The sequence below is a fragment of the Callionymus lyra genome, chromosome 6, assembly GCF_982586985.1.
Source record: "Callionymus lyra chromosome 6, fCalLyr1.hap1.1, whole genome shotgun sequence".
Classification (NCBI taxonomy): Eukaryota; Metazoa; Chordata; class Actinopteri; order Syngnathiformes; family Callionymidae; genus Callionymus; species Callionymus lyra.
Window position 1 is genome coordinate 13,988,667 of NC_141823.1, and position 20,089 is coordinate 14,008,755.

General features: G+C 37.6%; 4 protein-coding genes and 1 long non-coding RNA gene across 7 annotated transcripts in view; 3 read left to right on the forward strand and 2 right to left on the reverse strand.

Moving 5' to 3' along the window:
- The first annotated feature begins 135 nt into the window (after window positions 1-135).
- LOC148076458 (uncharacterized) lies at window positions 136-2,590 on the forward strand. 2 transcript variants are annotated; one of them, XR_015711419.1, is made up of 2 exons: window positions 136-266; window positions 860-2,590. It is a non-coding gene; the product is annotated as an uncharacterized LOC148076458 (long non-coding RNA). The 2 variants fall into 2 exon arrangements; XR_015711420.1 differs by having other exon boundaries at window positions 137-262.
- A 202-nt stretch (window positions 2,591-2,792) lies between these two features.
- polr2l (RNA polymerase II, I and III subunit L) lies at window positions 2,793-4,906 on the forward strand. Its single transcript, XM_087793766.1, has 3 exons — window positions 2,793-2,866; window positions 3,353-3,465; window positions 4,682-4,906. Exons 2-3 carry the CDS (start codon window positions 3,371-3,373, stop codon window positions 4,788-4,790), a joined length of 204 nt encoding a protein of 67 aa, XP_087649892.1. The 5' UTR covers window positions 2,793-2,866; window positions 3,353-3,370; the 3' UTR covers window positions 4,791-4,906.
- Window positions 4,907-5,475: 569 nt separating this feature from the next.
- LOC148076460 (cleavage and polyadenylation specificity factor subunit 7-like) lies at window positions 5,476-10,149 on the reverse strand. The gene is made up of 9 exons (XM_087793765.1): window positions 9,683-10,149; window positions 8,545-8,736; window positions 8,368-8,471; window positions 8,110-8,255; window positions 7,737-8,043; window positions 7,549-7,652; window positions 6,833-6,977; window positions 6,519-6,754; window positions 5,476-5,744 (listed from the first exon to the last, which is right to left on the reverse strand). Exons 1-8 carry the CDS (start codon window positions 9,770-9,772, stop codon window positions 6,523-6,525), a joined length of 1,320 nt encoding a protein of 439 aa, XP_087649891.1. The 5' UTR covers window positions 9,773-10,149; the 3' UTR covers window positions 5,476-5,744; window positions 6,519-6,522.
- Window positions 10,150-10,352: 203 nt separating this feature from the next.
- sdhaf2 (succinate dehydrogenase complex assembly factor 2) lies at window positions 10,353-13,091 on the forward strand. The gene is made up of 4 exons (XM_087793249.1): window positions 10,353-10,475; window positions 11,560-11,783; window positions 11,849-11,958; window positions 12,677-13,091. Exons 1-4 carry the CDS (start codon window positions 10,449-10,451, stop codon window positions 12,802-12,804), a joined length of 489 nt encoding a protein of 162 aa, XP_087649375.1. The 5' UTR covers window positions 10,353-10,448; the 3' UTR covers window positions 12,805-13,091.
- A 3,457-nt stretch (window positions 13,092-16,548) lies between these two features.
- Window positions 16,549-20,089, reverse strand: part of syt7b (synaptotagmin VIIb) — a 109,551-nt gene continuing 106,010 nt past the window's right edge. For both annotated transcript variants that reach the window (XM_087793769.1, XM_087793770.1), the window contains one exon: window positions 16,549-19,700. In XM_087793769.1, coding sequence (XP_087649895.1) covers window positions 19,596-19,700 — 105 coding nt within the window. In that variant the 3' untranslated portion in view covers window positions 16,549-19,595. The remainder of the gene's footprint in view (window positions 19,701-20,089) is intronic.

Consider the following 20,089-nt stretch of genomic DNA (forward strand, 5'->3'; position numbering starts at 1 on the left):
ATTTAGTCAATATTTAATACAGAATAAAATAAGTTAACATACTGTTCCCAACTATTTACAGACCTCATAATGCTAGTTCTGAACACTATAAATCAAAAAGATAAACTCCCCCTCCAGTGAGCATCTCATGGTACAACCCGCTCTCTCCTCCTCCTCCTGTGTCCTCCATCTCTCTTCTCTCTCATTTTCTTATATTGAGGACACTCTGGCTTCCAGCAGTTGCAGCAGCTCCTGTCATTCATTTTCCCGTTAATCTCATCAGGTAGGTAGGTGATGCTTTCATTCTCTACAACTTGACGTTTATTTGTATTTTACATCTTAATGGCTTGAGGGTCCATCATCAATCCTGCTGGAGCGTTTATTTTAGCTGCAGTCAGAGCTGCTCGGTTGTTTGAATTTTGAGTGAATCTTCATTAACATCAATAGCCTCTTGTTCCTCTGCCCACATCATGTGTTCTATTTTAAGCCTCAATGAGTCATGCAGTTTTTTCCATCAGGGCCCAGAAATACAGAACTAAACCATGCTTTTTTTTACGATGACTTCCACAAGATCCCACGGTGAACTATGATTTAGCTCTTCGTGGGCAGGAGCCTGGAAGCCCTCGTTTTCCACCGGGAGATATTTAAATCAAGATAGCAGAGGAGATGTTGGTTTTTCAGGCAGAATGTCACAGCTGTTTAGACCAGAATTAAACAACCCCCCAAGTGAGTTGCCATGAATGTCAGATTTTTCCAAGGTCACATCTGAGGCCTCGCTCCCACCTGACTGCTCGTCTACAGGCATCATCTCTCACCCTTGTGTTCTAGCTCGATCTCATTTAGAATCTGGCCGTTTGTGTTTGCTTGTTTTTTTCTTCAGCGAAGCAGCACTGAGCCGACCTTATAAAGTCTCCTCCAGACCAACGCCACACCTCTATACATGGAGGCCAAGGCCAAGTCCACAGCTCCAGCAGTGCCGAAGGCGGCGTCCAAAGTCGAGAAGAAGGAGCCGGCAGCAGCCCCACGCAAGGCCGACCCGGTCCCCGCCACGCCGGAGCCCGAGGTTCCTCCTCCTCAGGACGGGGACACGGATGCAGGTGCTGATGCTGCAGCCTCTGGCACGGACTCTCTGGAGCACCTGAAACCCTTTCTCATCGGTGGTGCCGTGATCGCCGCAGGAGCCATCTTGCTAGGGGTTTTACTTCTGGCGAGGAGAAATTGAACCCCAAAATGACCGTCCTCATTGAAATAAGTGAGGTGATGATTCACTGTATCATTTAAAAAAAACCTGATTGGTTCACAGACTTCCACAGTTAAAATGAAGAATTCTGATCAATGTTATATCGTCTATTTATCGATTTACGTCACTGGGGGTCTGCACTAACATAATGTACCCATCTAATAATATTTATGAGGCATTAATACTAATAAAATATGCATGGAACTGTAACATTAAAGTACTTCTAGAACAGTATCTCAAAGTTAAAAAGCAAAAGCCTCTGTTGGACACAAACAGCTTTATCTCCTTTTTAACAGAGTTTGCTCAATATGTTGAAATATTTTGTGCTGCGTTCCTGAACCCGAAATGGTTCTGGAAGACACACCGAATCAACACAAAGCTTTATGTTCATTTTGCAAGTGTGTATAGTACATTTTTTGACAGAAATGTAGATTATTTGCACATATATGGGGGTAAAGATGAAAAGAATAAGAAAACACATCCATGTGTTAAAATATAAAAAGAGCTTCTAAATAAAAGGCGAAAGAATGTTCACTGATATAATCTCTTACTATATAAAAAGAACGATGTTTGTTGCAGCGATTTCATGTTACCGATCAATAACTTTTCATGTGAGACACAACATCCACAACTGTCTGTGAATCATAAGTACTTATCCAAGGCTGGCCAGTAAACTTTGCATTATCCGGCTGATATCAGACAAACATGGAAGCTGACAATCCTTATATTAATCCCCTTATTGTTGTTTTCATTACACATCTGTCAATATCTATTCAGTAGAGTTCACCTTAATACAGAATTAAGATGGAGGACGCACTAGAAGAAAATATCTACTCAGAAAACCCAACATATTCCAGTCTGGTATTTGCATTTGTATAGACACAACCCCATATTTAACTTCTATTACATTGTCTTTCCACAGAAAAAAAACAACAACAAAAAACACCTGGGATACATTCTGGTTTAAGTTGGCATTTAGAGTAGATTTAACAGTTAATACAAAGAGCCAAATCAATTGCCAACAAAAACAAAAGTTCATCATACATTGTCCAGTAAACTGTACAAAAATGAATCCTATTTTCATAACCTCAACAGCGTATAAATGCAATAATACAGGTAGGACTCCATTTATTTAGCACATGTGCTAGTAGCGAGTTATTAGATGATGTAGACATGCTGATGATAGTCTGTGTTCACAATGATGTAAGAGATGAGGATAACAGAGTGTTGAGTATGAGAATCGAGGGATACGGTGCAATATTTTTATATTTCATTTCAATTATAGTTTTCTTTTGGCACTCTCATTTCAATACAAATGTACACAAACAGGTTGTTGTTAAACCTTTATTAAAAGCAGTGAATCCACCAAAATATGTGTCAACATTCTTTGTGTTTGGTATCTAGCTTCAAAAGCTTAATAACTTGATTTTATTTTATAATGTTATGATTTCAATGTTCACAGATCTGAAAACCACAAAACGAGATTTTTAGGTGAGATGAAGGTGATGAGCGCGGGAGACTTACCTCACTTCCGGGTCAACGAGCTCTGTAGGAAGTACATTTAAGCTTCAACCGGAAGTATAACAATTGCACATTGACAAGCAACAACGAAAGGGAACGCGTCGCTTTCTTCCTTGTGGACAAATTGTAAGTATAAAGACTTTTTAAATCATATAATTTAATAATGATTTTCTTTACACTGTGCGAAAAAACGAATGTACGCATATTCGCGGTTTAACTTCTTATACTTAACGTGTGGCTAAAATGCTAAACATGTGTTAGCTAGCCTATATATAAATGTCTTTATATATTATAATTTATATATTATAATTTTAAATTCTAGTAAACAAAAATAGTCTTTTGACATCGGTGTACTTTTTTTTCGGTTCCCAATGATTATTTTGTTTTGTGTTGATGGAATGTGTTGCTAGTTAGCTGTTAGCATCCTTTAAGATAACGTTTCTGCCATTTGTTTATATCTGAGTTGTTGTTTAAAAGTTCGTTATCATTAAATGTAGACTCGGAATGGGGTAGTTATCCAACACGTTGTGAAAGGGAGGCTATAACCCATTTTTAATGTCCCCATTGTTTAAAGAGTAAAGGCAGTTCTTCATCTTTATTCTGTCCTTTAAGGTCTCGTCAGGAGTCAGGATGATCATTCCAGTTCGGTGCTTCACGTGTGGAAAGATCGTGGGAAACAAATGGGAGGCGTACCTTGGTCTGCTCCAGGCCGAGTACACAGAAGGGTGAGACAAAAATAACTGTTCAACTGAAGTACCCTGTATTAAAATGAGTCGGTGTCTAAAAAGTCTAGATTCTCAGTCCTCCAGGTCATGGTTATCTTGAGGTTCCAAAGTGCTATTATGTTTAAATTCGTTTTAAAAACTCCAATATTTTTCATAGTGTTGTGGGTCTGTACTACTAATTCACTCCAAGTTGTTATTATGACAAAAATGCATATTCTATTTTGTTTCAGTTTTATTTACCATCATTCACCTGTAATGCCCTAGGAGTCTCACTTGTCAACTAAATTGTTCCCGTAACTCTATTAAGTTTTAGATGGATAGACTTTATTAATCCCTCTGGGGACCACAACAAAGTGCAAATGAAAAGAACACATCTCGAGAGATGACAAAGTGCAAATATAAAGAACATGTATGTCAAAGATTAACATAGAATAACATCCTCATTTCAATCCACTCCTGCCTCTATATTCAGAATTATACAGTCTAATAGCACGAGGAATGAATGAGTCCCTGAGTCAATTAGTGTTACATCTGGGGACGAGCGTTCTTGCTCCATCTGTTTCGCTGTTAAAAACATTAAAATATATATTTTTATTTGGTCTTGGGTGTATACGAGAGATGATAAAATGCACAGAACACAATCTTTTAGCAAGTAAGGATTAGAAATTAAATTTGAGTACACATTAATTTAGACCACCTAAGCTTGTACAATGCAAATGATGCTTGGGGCAAAAACAAAGAGGATTAAATGTTTTTATTTACTCTTACAAATATATTAGATCCTGTTTTTATTCTGTTTTAAGTAATGGAAACCAATGCATGTTGATAACAAGAATTCCGTGTGCATGTCTGTATTCATCCTGACAAATGCATCAATTAGAAGGTAATAACTCGTATGTACTTGGAACTTTGCCATGTCGTTTCCTGTCCGTGCTGTTTAGTGATACAATACAATTCTATAAACGGTTATTTCATCACTCAAAGAAAAAAGTTGGGCTGCTCAATCTTACAGGTAAAGTGTTCTCTAACAAATATGGTCACTCCTTCTGAAAATATATATATATTTTTTTAAATCGATGGACAACTATTGATGAATGTTGTTGATCTATGATCGGAGTACAAGTAACTCGGTAAAGTGCTCTTGAACATTGAAATGTATTGATAAAAGAAGAGCATAAGTCTGCATTATTAATTGACACTCTTTCTCTCCGTTAAGCGATGCTCTTGATGCTCTGGGCCTGAAGAGATACTGCTGCCGACGGATGCTTCTTTCCCACGTGGATCTCATCGAGAAACTGTTGAATTACGCTCCGTTGGAAAAGTGATCTGAAGAACTTGCAACTGTGGTGTATGTGGGTTAAAAGGACCCAGATATGACACAAATGTTCAGAATTCATTTATTGTGCGTTATGTTTTTTCTAAATACAACAGTTGATTTTCATGAATTGTGTTGGCTTTTGTCTCGTAATGAACAATGAGGAACATCTAACCCGTTACACCCATTTTTCCCATAAAGCATAATTTGAGCGAGTCCGGTCTTTATACGATTTTATTAATTTTACAGCAATTCTCAAATTAAATGGTGATTAGAGGATCATTTAAAATATTAATGACAAACTTTTGTACACAACTTTCAGAGCTAAACATTTGCTGCGGTTCTATAAAAAAAATGTATTCAAAGATCAAATGTGTATGTTATTGTACACCACTTTATTAGTTTGTAGTACACAATTTTACAGATTAAAAAAATAAACCTTAATCTTGATTTAAACTCCAGGTCGACTAGCCTGGGACTTGCATGTATGCTAGTTTAAGTTGAATTATTAACCCACATTTTCAAGGATGAACGCACTATGGTGTATGTTTGTTCAGTTCTACTGAACCGTATTACTTCTACAGGATACTCTTGTTGCACTCACCTGCTGGTTCTCACTGAAATCATGGAAGGTGCAATTCAACAACTTTTAACAAGACGCACACTTCGGCCAAATGAACAACAAAATTGAAGAATCTGATTTGGGTTTTTAATCGTATGACGGAATACAAAAAAGTTTTATATCAGGTGTCTTAACATGCAACCACTAAAATCATCTGTAGGCCATCAAACAACCATAACAATTACACTATTCTTTTAAAACAAGTAAATGTCAGATAGTGAACATAGAAACAAAAAACAGGCCTCAGCGTGGAATACTGTTCCTCACCATGATATAACAACATATTTACAACTTGGTGCAGAAGCAACGTGTCTTTGCTTTAGCCGCTCACGTTGCACGAGCCTGGAAGGGAAAGAAATGGTGCAGATGAAGAATTTACATCGAAAGTTACATACAGTCAGACAGGTGGCAGTAAAACAAATATTATTTAGATTAATTATGTTAGAAGAGCTTGTTTCAGGAAAAAACAAGAATCAAAATGAGTGAGTACTTTTTCCATTAAAATAAAACTTCGATCAAGTATAACTTTAGTTGATCGGGGCTGTGATTCATCTTGGTTAATAAGACATTTAAATGATTAATAATTACCTAACCCCTGTTGTGTTACCGGTTTATCATGCCATATTATGCCAACAATAAATACTAAATAAAGGTATTATATGAATGTGTTAATAACCTAAATATAACCATTTCAGGCCGCATCATATTTATTTCAGAACATTAATGATCGGCTTATGAAGCTTCATGAAGCAGTGTTATGTTGTTTAGAGGTCAGTAGGTGGCGCCATCAGTTTCAAAACAATATGATAGTCCATTAGAATAGTTGTTCAAAACTAAGAAAATAGTGCAGAGACTGCCATCTACTGGGCTCTGACAATAATGACACGGCTTCATGAAGCTTCATCACGTATACACGCAACACAGAAGTCAGTGTATTAATTTGAGAACAATCCATCTGTGCTACGGTGAATAATTTGTGATAAAACATAAAGGAGTGAGAATCATTTTGGCTACTGTTGTGTCTCAAATTAGTTTCAGGTTGATTTAAAATAATGCACAAAAGGTCCATCAATGATTGTTTTATGATATCAATTCTGGAGAAGGAGCCAAACTTACCAAGTCAGCGATGGTGCTCTCTGTATTCTCTGTGCCGTCCCTGTTCTCTGGAATGCTCCCTGGAATGCCCCCTGGAGCGCCCCCTGTCCCTCTCTCTACTCCGGGAACGATCCCTGTATCTGTGTCTGCGCGATCCTCCGGCACCGTCTCTGCTGGACGAGTGTTTCCTGTCGCGGTCTCGCTCGCGATCTCGATCTCTGACTCGATCCCTTTCATCTTCTGAAAAACTGCTCTTCCTGCAAGATCAAGAGAAACGTTGGTCTCGGTGGCGCTGAATCGCCCTGATGCCGAGGCCGACAGAAGAGTCGACAGACCTGTGGGTGCCGTTTCCCTGGATGGAGACGAGACAATCTTTGAGGGAAGTGACCAGAGCTTGGCATCGACTGTCACTGTATACTCTGGACTGCTTGATGATGGCAATGGCGGTTAATAGAGTCTCCATGGACTCTTGGTGGTCTCCTGCAATACAATCCAAAGTTAAAATTACATTTTAAAAATTGCGATTAATCGCATATGTTCCCTGATTCATTACGATTAATCACATTGAATACCTAAAATCCAGGAAGTAGATCATAGAAAGGTTCTCAAAAGTGAATTATGAGATATTTAGTTAACTCAAGGAGCTCTGCAACGGAGGAATAATATAACAGATTGTTTTATGTCAACAAACGTGATCAACAATTTTTTCTATGTCCAACTGCTGTGAGCCATTTCTTTATACACGCAATCATGGCATAAAAAATAAATTAAGTTCAGTATTTATTTCATAATACTCGCTTTACGATCACAGACAGCCTGGTTGTCGTCTATTTGACCTTTAGTCCGTGGTCAACACGTGTTAATGTGCGACAAAATTAATGTCGACTCTTGTAGTTTCTTGCGTTATCTTGCCCATCCCATGTCTGGAGATAACATTGTTATGGTTTGACTATAAATATAATTTAATTGACTTTGTTTTCAATCAATATTGTTGAAGTGGTTTGTCTGTTTAAGAAGATTTAATTATATTATTATTATAATTAATTCTTACCAGTTGTTGCTCCCGTCACTGCCTTTGTGATGGCAGAGCTAGCCACGGCTCTATTCCTGTTAATAAGGTCTTCAAATTCATGGTCCATCATCTGATGCATGTTTCTAAAAGCAGAAACAAAAAGTCTTTCTTACGCCGTTACATTGATGGAGGGACTAGTATCATGATTGAAAACTTTTATTTCATACCTGTCTAGACGTGGCGGAAGAAACGCTGGATTTAGATGAAGACTGGGAGGTGGTTGATGACTTGACATTTGGGGCATTGGAGGGGGAAACAAGGGAGGAATAGGGGGAGGGATATTTGGTGGCATAAGCGGGAAGGGAGGAACTAGATGACCAGGGTAAAGACAGGGTTGGGAAGGAAACGGGTTTACAAGAGGAGGTGGTACGAACGGCGGCGGCGGCGTTGTAAGGTGTCCAGTTTCTTTTGGGGGCTCTAGGTTGGACACATGAGTCTCTCTGGAGGAGATTGAGTGAGCGCGCATTGGAAAACCTGACGGGAAAAACATACGTTCTTGTAATCAATGACTTCGACTTCAAAAGTGCAAATTTATCTTACGTTGTTGTGCAACGTTGTGAAAGAAACTGTAGTTATGACGAGAGACATAACGACATTCTATCTTCTCTCCGCTCAGTGTAGTACCGGGTAGTTTCTCGATCAACATTCGAAAGGATTTCTCTGACATGACCGTCAGCTCTGCATAGCTGCAATGAAAGAAAAACATATTCTTATTAAAAGCCGTCACCTTTAAGAAATATACTCATCTTCAAGCACGTGTTTGGTTGAGGACAGCAAGTCCACGAGTGGAAAACTTACCCTCTTGATTGGCCGTTTGCTTTGTTTTCTGCAAATTTGATGTCGACAACGTCGTCGACACCCAAACTTCTGGCTTTACCAATAATGTCATTATCGGAAACCCACTATAAAGAGAGACGCAGGGAATGTTGGTGAGAAATCTATTTTACAAAAGGATTTGAAATCAAAACAACTCACCCAGGGGAAATGTCCTACATACAAAGACAAATGTCCATGATTATTTTTTTTGTCCTCTCCCGTCAAATCAGCTTGATCTTTCTTGCCCTCAGCTTTGTTTTTCGGAGGAGCCTTGTCCGAATCCCAGTCTACAGAACCAGTCAAAACCTCGTCGTAAAGATCATCATTGGTTTCTGAAATTTTGTCCATGTCCTATAATGGTATAAAGAAAGAGATTAAGCATTTTAGTGGGTCAATAGAAAAAGGAATACACAAACTCACACCTATGGACAATTGCTAACCACCCTCTGAATGTTTTTGGACTCACAATTGAAACACGCGCAAACATGGGTAGGCACCGCAGAATGACTGCCTTGGGGATTGGTTCTGTATTTATATTGCCTATTTTGTGTGTTATCATATTTCATCCTTTATTCTTAACAATTCCCATGTTGTGTTTACAATGCTGGCAATAAAGTTTCCGATTCTGAGAACATACAAAGCCCATCGCAACCTCCATGAGGGAATCAGGGGGCAGAACATGAGTGAATCTAAAGATTAAATCACTCTTTAATCAGAACATTTCTAACGGATATAAATCTGAATGTTAGAACTGTTTAAATGACCAAAATGATGAGATTAAAACTTTGGTTTGAAAACTTAATTTAGTAGTGTCAATATTTAAACAAATGATTTGAAAACTAATTTAATGAGTATATAACATTCCTATATATTTTTCTTTATTTTTGGAGGCTCACTTTTATGAGGTCATTTCCTCACTTCCCGTCATTGTAAATCATCATAACAATGCTTAAAATGTAAATGAGTGAATCAAAAAGTTTGTATTTATTTTTATTATATGTTCAAATCATTTGAGTCAATTAATAGACACGTTTGAGGATGATATACCATTTTCTTAATAGAAATAAAAATACAGGCGAGCAATAGCAGTAGAAAAAAAAGTTAGAGGAAACATGCAAGTCGTCAATACGCCAGTAGGACTCAACAAAAAAAATAAATCAAAAAGTTAGTTTAACGCAGCAAATGTACATTTAGTATAACAATTTATATTCAAACAATTAAACAGAACAGCGTGAGAATATAAACATTCATCCGACTCTGTTGTTTATAGATGCAAAAGAAAGATTCTCATCATCACCTCATGGTTGTCTTCCTTGTTACTGTTGGCGTCCGTGTCTCTCCGCATCGAGACACTCGGTCCCTCTGCATACAACACATCTTCATCCATCCTTCAGGCTTGATATCATTCAGCCAATGTCACTCTTCTTTAGTGTGGACACGCCGAGTTTTTCACTCGCATTATGTGAGTAAAAGCAGCAGAAGTTGAGATAAACCGTACCGGACGGTGTGAATGTTAGCTTACAATCCACATCTGCCCACGAGCAATATCGTAACACAAACAATTACACGCCGAACACACTATCGTTTGCTTTTATAAAGGCTTTGTGTGTTTAATGATCTTAATTAAAAGTATACAGATTTGTGCACTTTACGCAGAAACAGCAAATATCCGTTGTTTTGCAGTGCTACGTGTTCGCTAATGATGCTAGTATTTTGCTACCGGAAGATTCCAGTGCGGCGACTTAATGGCACCGACTTCACGATTAACATGGTTCCTATGCCTTCGAACTGCTTGTTGGAGTCGTATATTTAAGTTGCATTGAAAATTACAATACACCTATTTTATATTATATTAAATGTATATAATTATCATTCCGTTTCCCGTTTTAATTTTCAAGATATAATAGGCCTTGTAACATTTAATGAATTTTCATCCGGCAGGTCCTTTGTCGAGCTTCCGGTTGTGACGTCACATCTGCTTGTGTAAGTTTACGTTGTGACTCCTCAGCGCTCGGTGACCTGAGCAAGTAATCTTTCTATATATTGTAAAGGAAAGAACAAATATGCTCTCCTCTATCATCGCAAAACGAGTGAGTTCTTTTTCTTATAGGATGTGTCGTTTGTTTTTATGATGTACGAAGCTAATAATGTTTTTCTTTAGTGCGACTTCTGGATCAATGGTGACATAAACAAATACACGCATCTTTTATTTGATCCAATTGTAATCCAGTGTGGAACCTTTGCTTGTTCTTTACATTTGGTTGTGTATGATGGTAGTTGCACAACAGTGCTTCTGTGATCTTATGCAAGTCACCTCTGAACGATCACTTCAAACGTTATTTACTCTGAAGTCACTGAATATATGGCAATTATGTCACATATTTACGTGTTTAAGTGAACCGAATTGTATACTTTATACATCCTAGAGAATAAACCAAAATGGTAAAAAAAAAAAAAAGCATGGTTTTGTGTATTATCCTGCCAATAATCAATTGATACAATTAATGATGTTATTGGACAAATTGATCTGCACTTAATCTAGTTTATGTGGATATGTTAGTCCAACAAGAGATAAAGTATTTTTCTACCTAGTTTTGAAGCTAGAGATGTTGAATAACAATAATAGGCATGTCTATTGACAAGAACATGGCAATACGATACAATATATTGTGATACTGTAAGAACAAGGATATATTTGTAGTATTTACTCTAGCGTTGCAGAATTTACAACCTTCATGACTCTTGACAAAGTCGTAACTGCTTTCATTTGTTTTGAAACCAAAATATGTCCAAACATTGGCTTTAAAAGCTGCTGGAGTCGCATGTATTCTCTTGTCCTCAGTGATTTTTTTCACTGTTCTTTTAGCTTCGGTGGAAGTAATGATTTTTTTTACATCTAGCCACAAAAAAATAATCAAGCGCTGTGAATATTTGCATGTTAATTTTAAAAGATATTATTTTATTTTACTCTCACTTTATCAAAATACAAAGCCTAAACTAACATTTAAAAATTAAATGAGATAAGAAAGCAAAAAAGAAAAAATTGAAAAATCCATACAGTACTGTTGAAAATTGGTATAAGACTGTGTTAGAAATGTATTGTATTTTAATATATGGGTGTATGAATATTGTTTCACACCCCTAATGCTCATTATGTGTGGTCGCCCCTCTTAGCTCGTGACAGGCTTGTGCCAGGCAGCACGGAGGCCGGCGCTGAGCGGAGTGATCCCGTCACGTTGCTACCGTGGCGACTCTCCAGATGACACGAGAGGCGACTTGATCGAGATTCCTCTCCCACCCTGGGACGAAAGAGCCAGCGAACCTCTCGACATCAAGAAGCGTCGCCTCCTCTATGAAAGTCGCAAAAGGGGGATGTTGGAAAACTGCATCTTACTCAGGTTAGTGAAGCACTTTGGTGTTTTGTTAACATTTCTATGAACTTTTCCCTTTATTCCTTCTGCAGCCTTTTTGCAAAAAGGTACCTGAACACGATGAGTGCTCCTCAGCTGAAGCAATACGACAGAATCATCAATGAACCGAGCAACGATTGGGACATTTATTACTGGGCAACAGGTGAGGAATATCTGCCGTAAAAACCAACAAAACAACATTTTCATTAGGGGTGTGTATTGGCAAGAATCTAGTGATAAAAAAAAAACCCAGATACAGGCGCTCCGATACGATATATTGCGATACTGTAGGAACTAGTATATATTTGTGGTATTGTCGAGTACTTGACAGACCACATGACTCTTGAAAAAGTCGTAACTGCTTTCATTTATTTTTTAAATCAAATTATTTTCTAAATATCAGCTTTAAAAGCTGCTGGAGTCGACTGTATCCTCTCGTCCTCAGTCGTCAGCAGGATCTTGCAGGATTGTGTTGTTCCTTTAGCGGCAGAGGACGCAATAACTGCTGCCATCTAGTGGCTTGAAGTTTAATAGCAACAAAAAAAAATGAACAAATCCAGTGAATATTAATGTTCAACTTAATTGTAATATAAAATATATGATTTTATTTTTCACACACTTTATTTCAATATTAACGGTACAAATAAAATATGATTCGAAACAATATCAATGCAGTATCGTGAATTAAATATTGCGATATATCAGTGCATCGATATTTTCTAAGAACCTTCTTTTTCTAGTATCTGCAGTTTCCATGCTATAATATATAGAATAATGGTGAAAATCTAACTTTTTTTTTAATGACTTCATGTGTTCCTTAATGAAAAACATCCGCCTTTTGTGTCACACCTCGTAATACATGATTGATGTCGTGCTCACAGAGGCGCAGCCCACTCCCGAAGTCTACCAGGGGGAGGTGATGGAGATGTTGAAAGAATTCACAAAGAACCGCAACCAAGAACAGAGGCTCGACGCCCCCAGCCTGGAGTACTTGGAGAAGGAAATGTGATGGAGCGTCTTCCTCGTCTACATCATCTGCGTTCGGTTCGTGTTGATTGACACTTCATGGTCACATCAGAGACGGAAGCAGGACTTCTATTTATGACTGTAATAACGACAAGAGGTTTTGTCTGCTGTGCCCTTGTGTCTCTCAAGTATTGGGGAAAGTGTCTCCACACAGCCATGAGAAAATATTGGAGTTCTTCGTCAAAAAAACAACTTTCATTTTGAAAGCACGGTCCAGCGGGCCATTATGAATGTATTCCTTGGTTTATTAAATATGTATCATATGCTGCCTTTCTGTGCCTCGGTGGTTATTTTTAGAAAACCTACGTCTCGACTCACGTGACGACATGACCGTCTCTTACATAATAAATTCACCTGCAGTGGTTCACCGCTTGGCGGCAGCAGAGTCTCGCACTTCGCGGGGTCTCACCTGGACGTGACCGAGACAACACCTGTTACTTCATCCTGTTGGAATTTTGGCAGAAGTTGTCGCGCGACAGGTGGTCTAGAGAGAAGCAGTGGAGACGAAACAGTTACAGGGATTGTGCAACTTAAGTAAGAAGATAACTATGACACATTTATAACCAGAGTGAATGACACTGAAACTAGTTGATAAATATGAACAAACTCAATGTAACTATTGTCAGTATGCAAAATACAAGTAAACATAGCATGTGTTCCATCATCTAACCATTAAAGCAAACGACAAAGTCATGTAAGTCTGGGTTAGCTGCAAAAAATTTGGCCTTTTATGTAGATCATAATCTGAATTTTATTGTTATCTAAGTGGAAAAACAGTGCAGACTCTTCAGTGCATAAAAAATACATTATACATTAATTTTTACATTAATAAAATGAAATAAACATAATATAAAAACGAAATATATTACACTTATTAAGTAAGTAAATAAAACTATTTAATAAATATTAAATAAAATGTTGCTGTGAGGAACCAGAAGATGGATCTGCAGATTCAAAGTGAAACTGATTATTTTCTAGACAGACATCATTGTGTTTCCAAAAAAAAAAAATCCAATATTTAAATCCACTGCTTCTCATAATAATGCTAGAATTCATGTCATCTTGAAAAAATAATGAAGCATTATGTCTCTCATTCATTTATAAAAACGCATGATCATCTAGCTCTTCTTGTTCAACATTTTTAAATTAATCGTGGCCTGGTCTTGTGTTATGACAGTCCAGAGAAACGTGCGAGGAAAATAGAAGGGAAACACCTCGTGGCCAGACGTGCACAGCATCCAAAAACTAGAGACGAGTCGGAGCCGCCTGTGGAATGGTGATATCTCACAAGTGTTATTCACAGGGGGAGTCGCACTTCTCTTGACTGGACGATGATAACTTTCATTCTGGAAATCCATCTCATTTACTTGTCTTCGAGCTGGTTAAATCTGGAGGGATATATATTTTTTCTTCCCCTAGGGCCGGTTTTCATTCACAGGAAAATACCTGGGATCTTTGGAATGACCCTACAAACACTCCACCCCGCATGCGAGATGAGAAGCATTTCATCTTTAAGAGAATAAAAGACGCCACCTGTGGCTGCACCGGGAGCACAGATCACTCCTTCAGAGCTTCAAGCCTTGTTTGGAGTGTATATTCATCCCTTTCCCACGCACACCCACTGTGCCTATCTCCAGCCCGGTGCTCCTGTCATCCTCCACCGCTGCTTTCTGTGTCGTGACAGAACTCCGTTTCATCTACAGCCTCTTCCCTGCTTCACTTAAAATTTAATACCGTCTTGTTTCTTCTCTGCCTCGTGGGAAGCTTGTCCTGCATCTTTCTTCTTTGAAAGATTTGGCCTAAATATTGATTTGGTCCAAACATTTTCCACTCATATGTCTCTGTTGTTCTTCATGTGCTTTTGGTCAGAACAAATCAAGTGTTTTTTTGAAGTAGGAAGAATGGAATCCAACAGTGTCACATTTGTCAACAAAAGAAAACTGAACCTGATTGTTCAACTCTTTGCTCTCCTTCATTTGTTGGTTGTGTTCTCTTGACGTCTCCACGGCACAACGAGGCATCTGTTCTCCTCAACACTTGCCAATTTCCTCAACACTCAACCAGCCAGCTGGAAGAACACAAGACTCGTGGTGCATTTAGGTGCGTCCAGATACGTCCCGAAGAGCACTTCAGAAGGTCCGTGCAGCTCGACGTTGTTAGAAATGAATAAATAAATTATAATAAATAATAAATACTGACAAATGAAATCTAATTAATTGACGAGTCATGTGAGAGCCATTCATTGGCTCATTAGAGCAGGTGACTTGAGTAACAATGATAATCCATTAGGTCGTCTGTCGTTGTCACTTATAAGATGACGCATGATCAGGTTTTCAAGTCATGAATCAGTTTTAGAACTTGATAATCAACATTACAAACATGCTAAATCATTGGTACATCTTGCCTCATAGTAAGTGTTCCATTTTGTTTGTTTTTTACCTTCCCCTGAGAGGTTGTCTAATTGCCTCTAATAACAGGATGAAAACAGTTTGTATCACTATTGTCAGTATGTATTGATAATGCTTCAAGGAATAGATGTTTTCATTGGTGGTTTAATCAAATACAATCTGTACCCATGAATCATTTGAAGATGTGTTTGAGCTGTGTAGTGTTGTGACTTTTTGTTACTGCCCCCTGCTGTACAATTGAGTTCATTACTATCAATATTTTAAAAGTTAAAATGGCATAACTATCACTGATTACATATTTTCTGCTTTTTAATGCTTATATTTTCTCATTCCGTGCCCATTTTTTTCCATTTTGCACACCAGCTTCATCTAATTCTACTTCCTGGTTCTGGTCCGTGGTGTCAGGCCGTCCAAACTCACTTTTGTTACTTGTATTCTGTTGTGTTTTCCCTGGAGCAATGTGTTTTGCCATACGTTTGTGTTGACAGCAATGCTGTTTTTGATTTATCTTTTAATATATTACTCCTCATGTTTTATCACTCTAGCCTTCTAAGTTGTGGACCTTAGCAATATGTGTATTATCAAACTGTACTTAACATGTATGAGTCTGACATAATTGTATTTATTCAGGGAAGCTGGTAATTATCTCACCAAGCAATTTAATTTACTTCAACATTTCCCTTTATTTATACTGTTATTTGTAGCCTCTTTGTTATATTTGATCATTTCTGTTCCTTATCTTGTCTTAAACACTGGCATCTTGATATCAACATGAACATGAGTCTGCTTTTATTTTAACCCAACTTTGTCGCAGACACATAAAAGATTTTGAAGGGCTTGATTAAAGTTTGACACACATATGGAATAAATAAACCAGACAATCCTCTTAAAATACTTTTTAACATGTGGATTTGTGTAATAATGTGTGGGAAATCATCTGATTTTAAATCATTATATTTATTAAAAAGAAGCTACAGAGATAAATTGAATTATAAATCCAATGAAAACTTAAAAACAAATGGAAGAAAAGCAACATAATTATTAACAATAGACTTAATTTCACTAAAATGGGGTGATTGCTGTAGTTCCAAAGACAACTAGCGTCCCAATCAAGAACATGAATATTATCTTATCTACAAAATCCACAATAGACGAACGTACTCCAGCACAATATGCACATTTAAAAAGGAGTCAAATGAAATCCACAGTTTCTATTCACACAATCCAAACGATCTCTTTAACATCTTTGACTACTGATGGATGGGAAAAGGAGGTAAAAACCACGACACCTCAGTGAATTCAACAAAATCAGAGGTCTGTTTGTTTTTATATACATTTATATTTTTATATACACTGTACATATTTAAGAAAAATAAATGGTTGATATTTAACATTGTGCACCCCACGGATGTTGAACTATAAAAACAAAAACAGACACAGACGCAGTGATACAGACGACTGACACACATCAACAACCCTCGTGAATATAGACAACTCAGTATCTTTTGATCTCACACACGACGATTCACATCATTTTTCAACAGTTTGGAAAGAAACAAAAAGCTGCTGGTTAACCTCTCTTTGTTTCAAGCAGGTTTCAAAGAAAGAAATAAAAGAAGAGAGTCCAGAAAAACAACAGAGAGCTGGTTCAATGTACAAGTGACATAATTAAAAAAAAGATGTAATTTAACAAACCCTGACTCGTGGTAAAGCAACAGCTGAGGTTGTACTGATCGTAGTGACTTGACCAGGAAGTCATTTGGAATGTAATGTGGTCATCGGCAGCGTCACAGCAATGGCCGCTTCACAACAGCATCAGGAGCAAACGTTCGATTGTGTTTCAAGGTAACGGGATCCGGGCTCTGACCTCCAAGAATGTTTCACCTCCTTGCATGACAGCGAGCATCTTGTCAATTTCTCACCCCCTGCCGCTCCCCCCCTCCTCCCTGACACTTGGAGAGTGAGCACATATGGCGACGAGCAGGACGTGGTCGGGTTTATAAGGCACACACAGAACACTTTGTGCCAGAAAGCATGTGTGCACGACATGGTGGGGGGGTGGGGGGGCTTTAAAATGTGACGTTAAAGGACGCAAGACTTTGGGGAGTCAGATCAGATAACCTGCTATAGAATATCCATATTCAAGATATCATCAAGTGTGTCATCAATCGTGTGTTTCTAATCTGCTTGAATGGCTAAAAACAATCCTGCTAATAAAGAGAGGTTTGGTCCAGCAGTGTTGTCAATAAAGAGCAGTGATTCATTAGCAGTGACAACATTAAAACCAAAAAAAAAAAAAAACACGTCTCTTTGTACATCTGCTTCATTTAGAAAAAAAAAACACAATCTGTGTTGTACTGGCAGACACACACTCACGAAGAAGGGACGCTCACACACACACACACACACACACACACCCTGTTCATATACTACCAGTGCAAACAAACACACATGCACACAAAATAGAAAACAAGATCTTTAACTTCAGAAATGTGTCACATTAAAGTCTTTCATAGCACCTGGACCAAGCTAGTGAGCGATTTCCATTTGTTTAATGTATAAATTACAGAGATATTTACCAAGACAGATTCCAGGTCATTTTCTCACCACAATATAAACACTTTTTTATAAACTATCGACAGGCGGCTGGAGCCACGTCCAAGCTACATGTGGAGCGACGAAGGACACCCTGGACAGCTCACCTGTCGATTCAGACCCAAAACACGCTCTATAACTTAAAAATAATTTAGAATCTTCAATGAATGAAGAAACACTGGAGCGCATAAGGAACGATATAAACTCCATATTGAGATGACGTAGGATCACTTGTTGTGAGGCTCCACCATTTTGCACCTAAAATTTCAGACACAAAATTCTTCTTTTTTTTTTTTTTTAAGAAATCGAAAAATAGAGCCTCATTAACGTATGTTTTGCTGAAAATAATGTCCATTTTATGGAATCTCTAAAAATCAACACATGTTACATCAACTATACTGAGCTCTGTATCCTTCCTTTCCATCCTTCTATTGTTTTCTTAACATAATATATCAAATAAAATGTATTAAAATATAATAAATACATTATACATTACTGATCAGCAGATAAAAACTGATACGAAAATAAAGAAAAGTGTCTGGATTTGGATCATATTACCATTAAACAAAGGTAACAATAAACTTAAACATTTTTATAACGCCTCTTTTGTTTTATTTACAGATTTTTAGAAGTATTTTTTTTTTAGAAATCTCTCTTACTTAAGCACCGAAGCAATGAAGCTGCATGAACGAAACCTTTAAATAAAAAGAAAAGTATAGAGAAATTATATTCAAGAATTTTTGCAACTATTGTTTTCAGATTGATCTAATAAAAACATTTTATTTAATTGAAAGCTCATATTAATATGTAAAATAAGTAAATACCTAAGATATAAATAATAAAATAATAAATTAAAATATTTAACTAATGCTGGTCAGAAAAGAGTCGAGGAATTTTTCTTGACAGTATTTTTGGAATTATATTTTAACTATAAACACAGGCGTCTACTGGTCACTCTATTGACTTTATATGACGTACAAATTATTTTATATAACTTCATTTAAACGTATATTTAAATCTAAAACGGCAGTGGTTGAATACTTATTTTAAAAACGAATCTCACTCAGTCACATACGCCCTTAGCTGTGTGTGTAAGGTAAAAAAATAAACTCAAACTGTTTATATTACCGGCGTCACACTTTTTTTTGTTTTTCTCTCTGTTAGTTATAAAACGTCACCGAGGGTTTACGTCACATCACCCACAGCACTGACAGACAACACTGGGTTTCAACCAATGACGGATTATTACACCGAAGTGGAACGTAAATGGGTCCATTCAAGTCCAGTTCCAGTTCAAATATGGCACGCTCCACTCCTTCATTGGCATCTTGGCTAATTCACTCGTGGACATGGAGGAGTGGTGATGGACACACAAGACGATTATACAAATATTGGTCCAGGAGGACATTTGGATCAATACCTACTTTGAGTTTTTTTTAACTTCTGTTACCGGCTGGATCCGTCCTCTGACGTTCAACAGATGAAGATAGACTTATACTTAGAAATAACCTGGGACAAAGGCAGTCATGACATCAAAGACCTTTCTGGTAGTCCAGGACACAAAAAAAACGAGAGGATAGAGGGAGTCAAGTCGGAAAGCATAAATCGACGAGGGGGTCGTTTTTAACAATGTTGTCTCGTGGAATCGGGGGAGAAAGGATATCAAAGAGGCCTGAGAACAAAGAGACGACACACAGGACTTGCAGTTAGAGGGCACAGGAGAGCATGGGCTGAGGAAACACTCGGGTCGGCAGGTTGATTGCTGGATCCCTCAGGCTTTCAGAGCGTGCCACTGGGCTACAGTGGTACGAGGATGACCCATCATGTCCTTCCAGTGTTTTACTTCGGCGGGGCCGCTCTTCCATGACAGATATATCTGTGGAAGAAAGAATATTCAGGTTTCATTTAAGCCATGAAGACAATAGGAAAATGTGCATAAAGGAAAATACCATCATGAAGAAACAATAGAATAGATAATAGAAAATATTTGAGATGTTCCCTTCACCTTCCATGGTCAAGCGCTTTCACAGATTTTATTTTGCAAACGGTACTGTATAGTTAAATATATATTAAGTAAGTAAGTAAGTAATTTTTATTTATATGGCGCTTTTTCAGACCAGGGTCACAAAACGCTTAAACAATCAAAACAATATTCAATAAAATATATACTTTAAAGGTCAAGATAAAACTGATAACACAGCAGGAGTTCCAGAAAATCAAGGAAAAGCCTGAACAAATAAAAATGTTTTAAGATGTTTCTTAAGT

Bases quoted from the DNA above. Each gene is read 5' to 3' on its own strand.
- polr2l (XM_087793766.1), top strand. From the start codon at position 3,371: ATGATCATTCCAGTTCGGTGCTTCACGTGTGGAAAGATCGTGGGAAAC. The intron at 3,466-4,681 runs GTGAGACAAAAA...CTCTCCGTTAAG, and splicing joins CAGGCCGAGTACACAGAAGG to CGATGCTCTTGATGCTCTGG.
- LOC148076460 (XM_087793765.1), bottom strand. From the start codon at position 9,772: ATGGATGAAGATGTGTTGTATGCAGAGGGACCGAGTGTCTCGATGCGG. The intron at 8,472-8,544 runs GTGAGTTGTTTT...CTCTCTTTATAG, and splicing joins ATGTAGGACATTTCCCCTGG to TGGGTTTCCGATAATGACAT. The intron at 8,044-8,109 runs GTAAGATAAATT...TTTTCCCGTCAG, and splicing joins TCACAACGTTGCACAACAAC to GTTTTCCAATGCGCGCTCAC.
- sdhaf2 (XM_087793249.1), top strand. From the start codon at position 10,449: ATGCTCTCCTCTATCATCGCAAAACGA. The intron at 11,784-11,848 runs GTTAGTGAAGCA...TTCCTTCTGCAG, and splicing joins GAAAACTGCATCTTACTCAG to CCTTTTTGCAAAAAGGTACC. The intron at 11,959-12,676 runs GTGAGGAATATC...TCGTGCTCACAG, and splicing joins CATTTATTACTGGGCAACAG to AGGCGCAGCCCACTCCCGAA.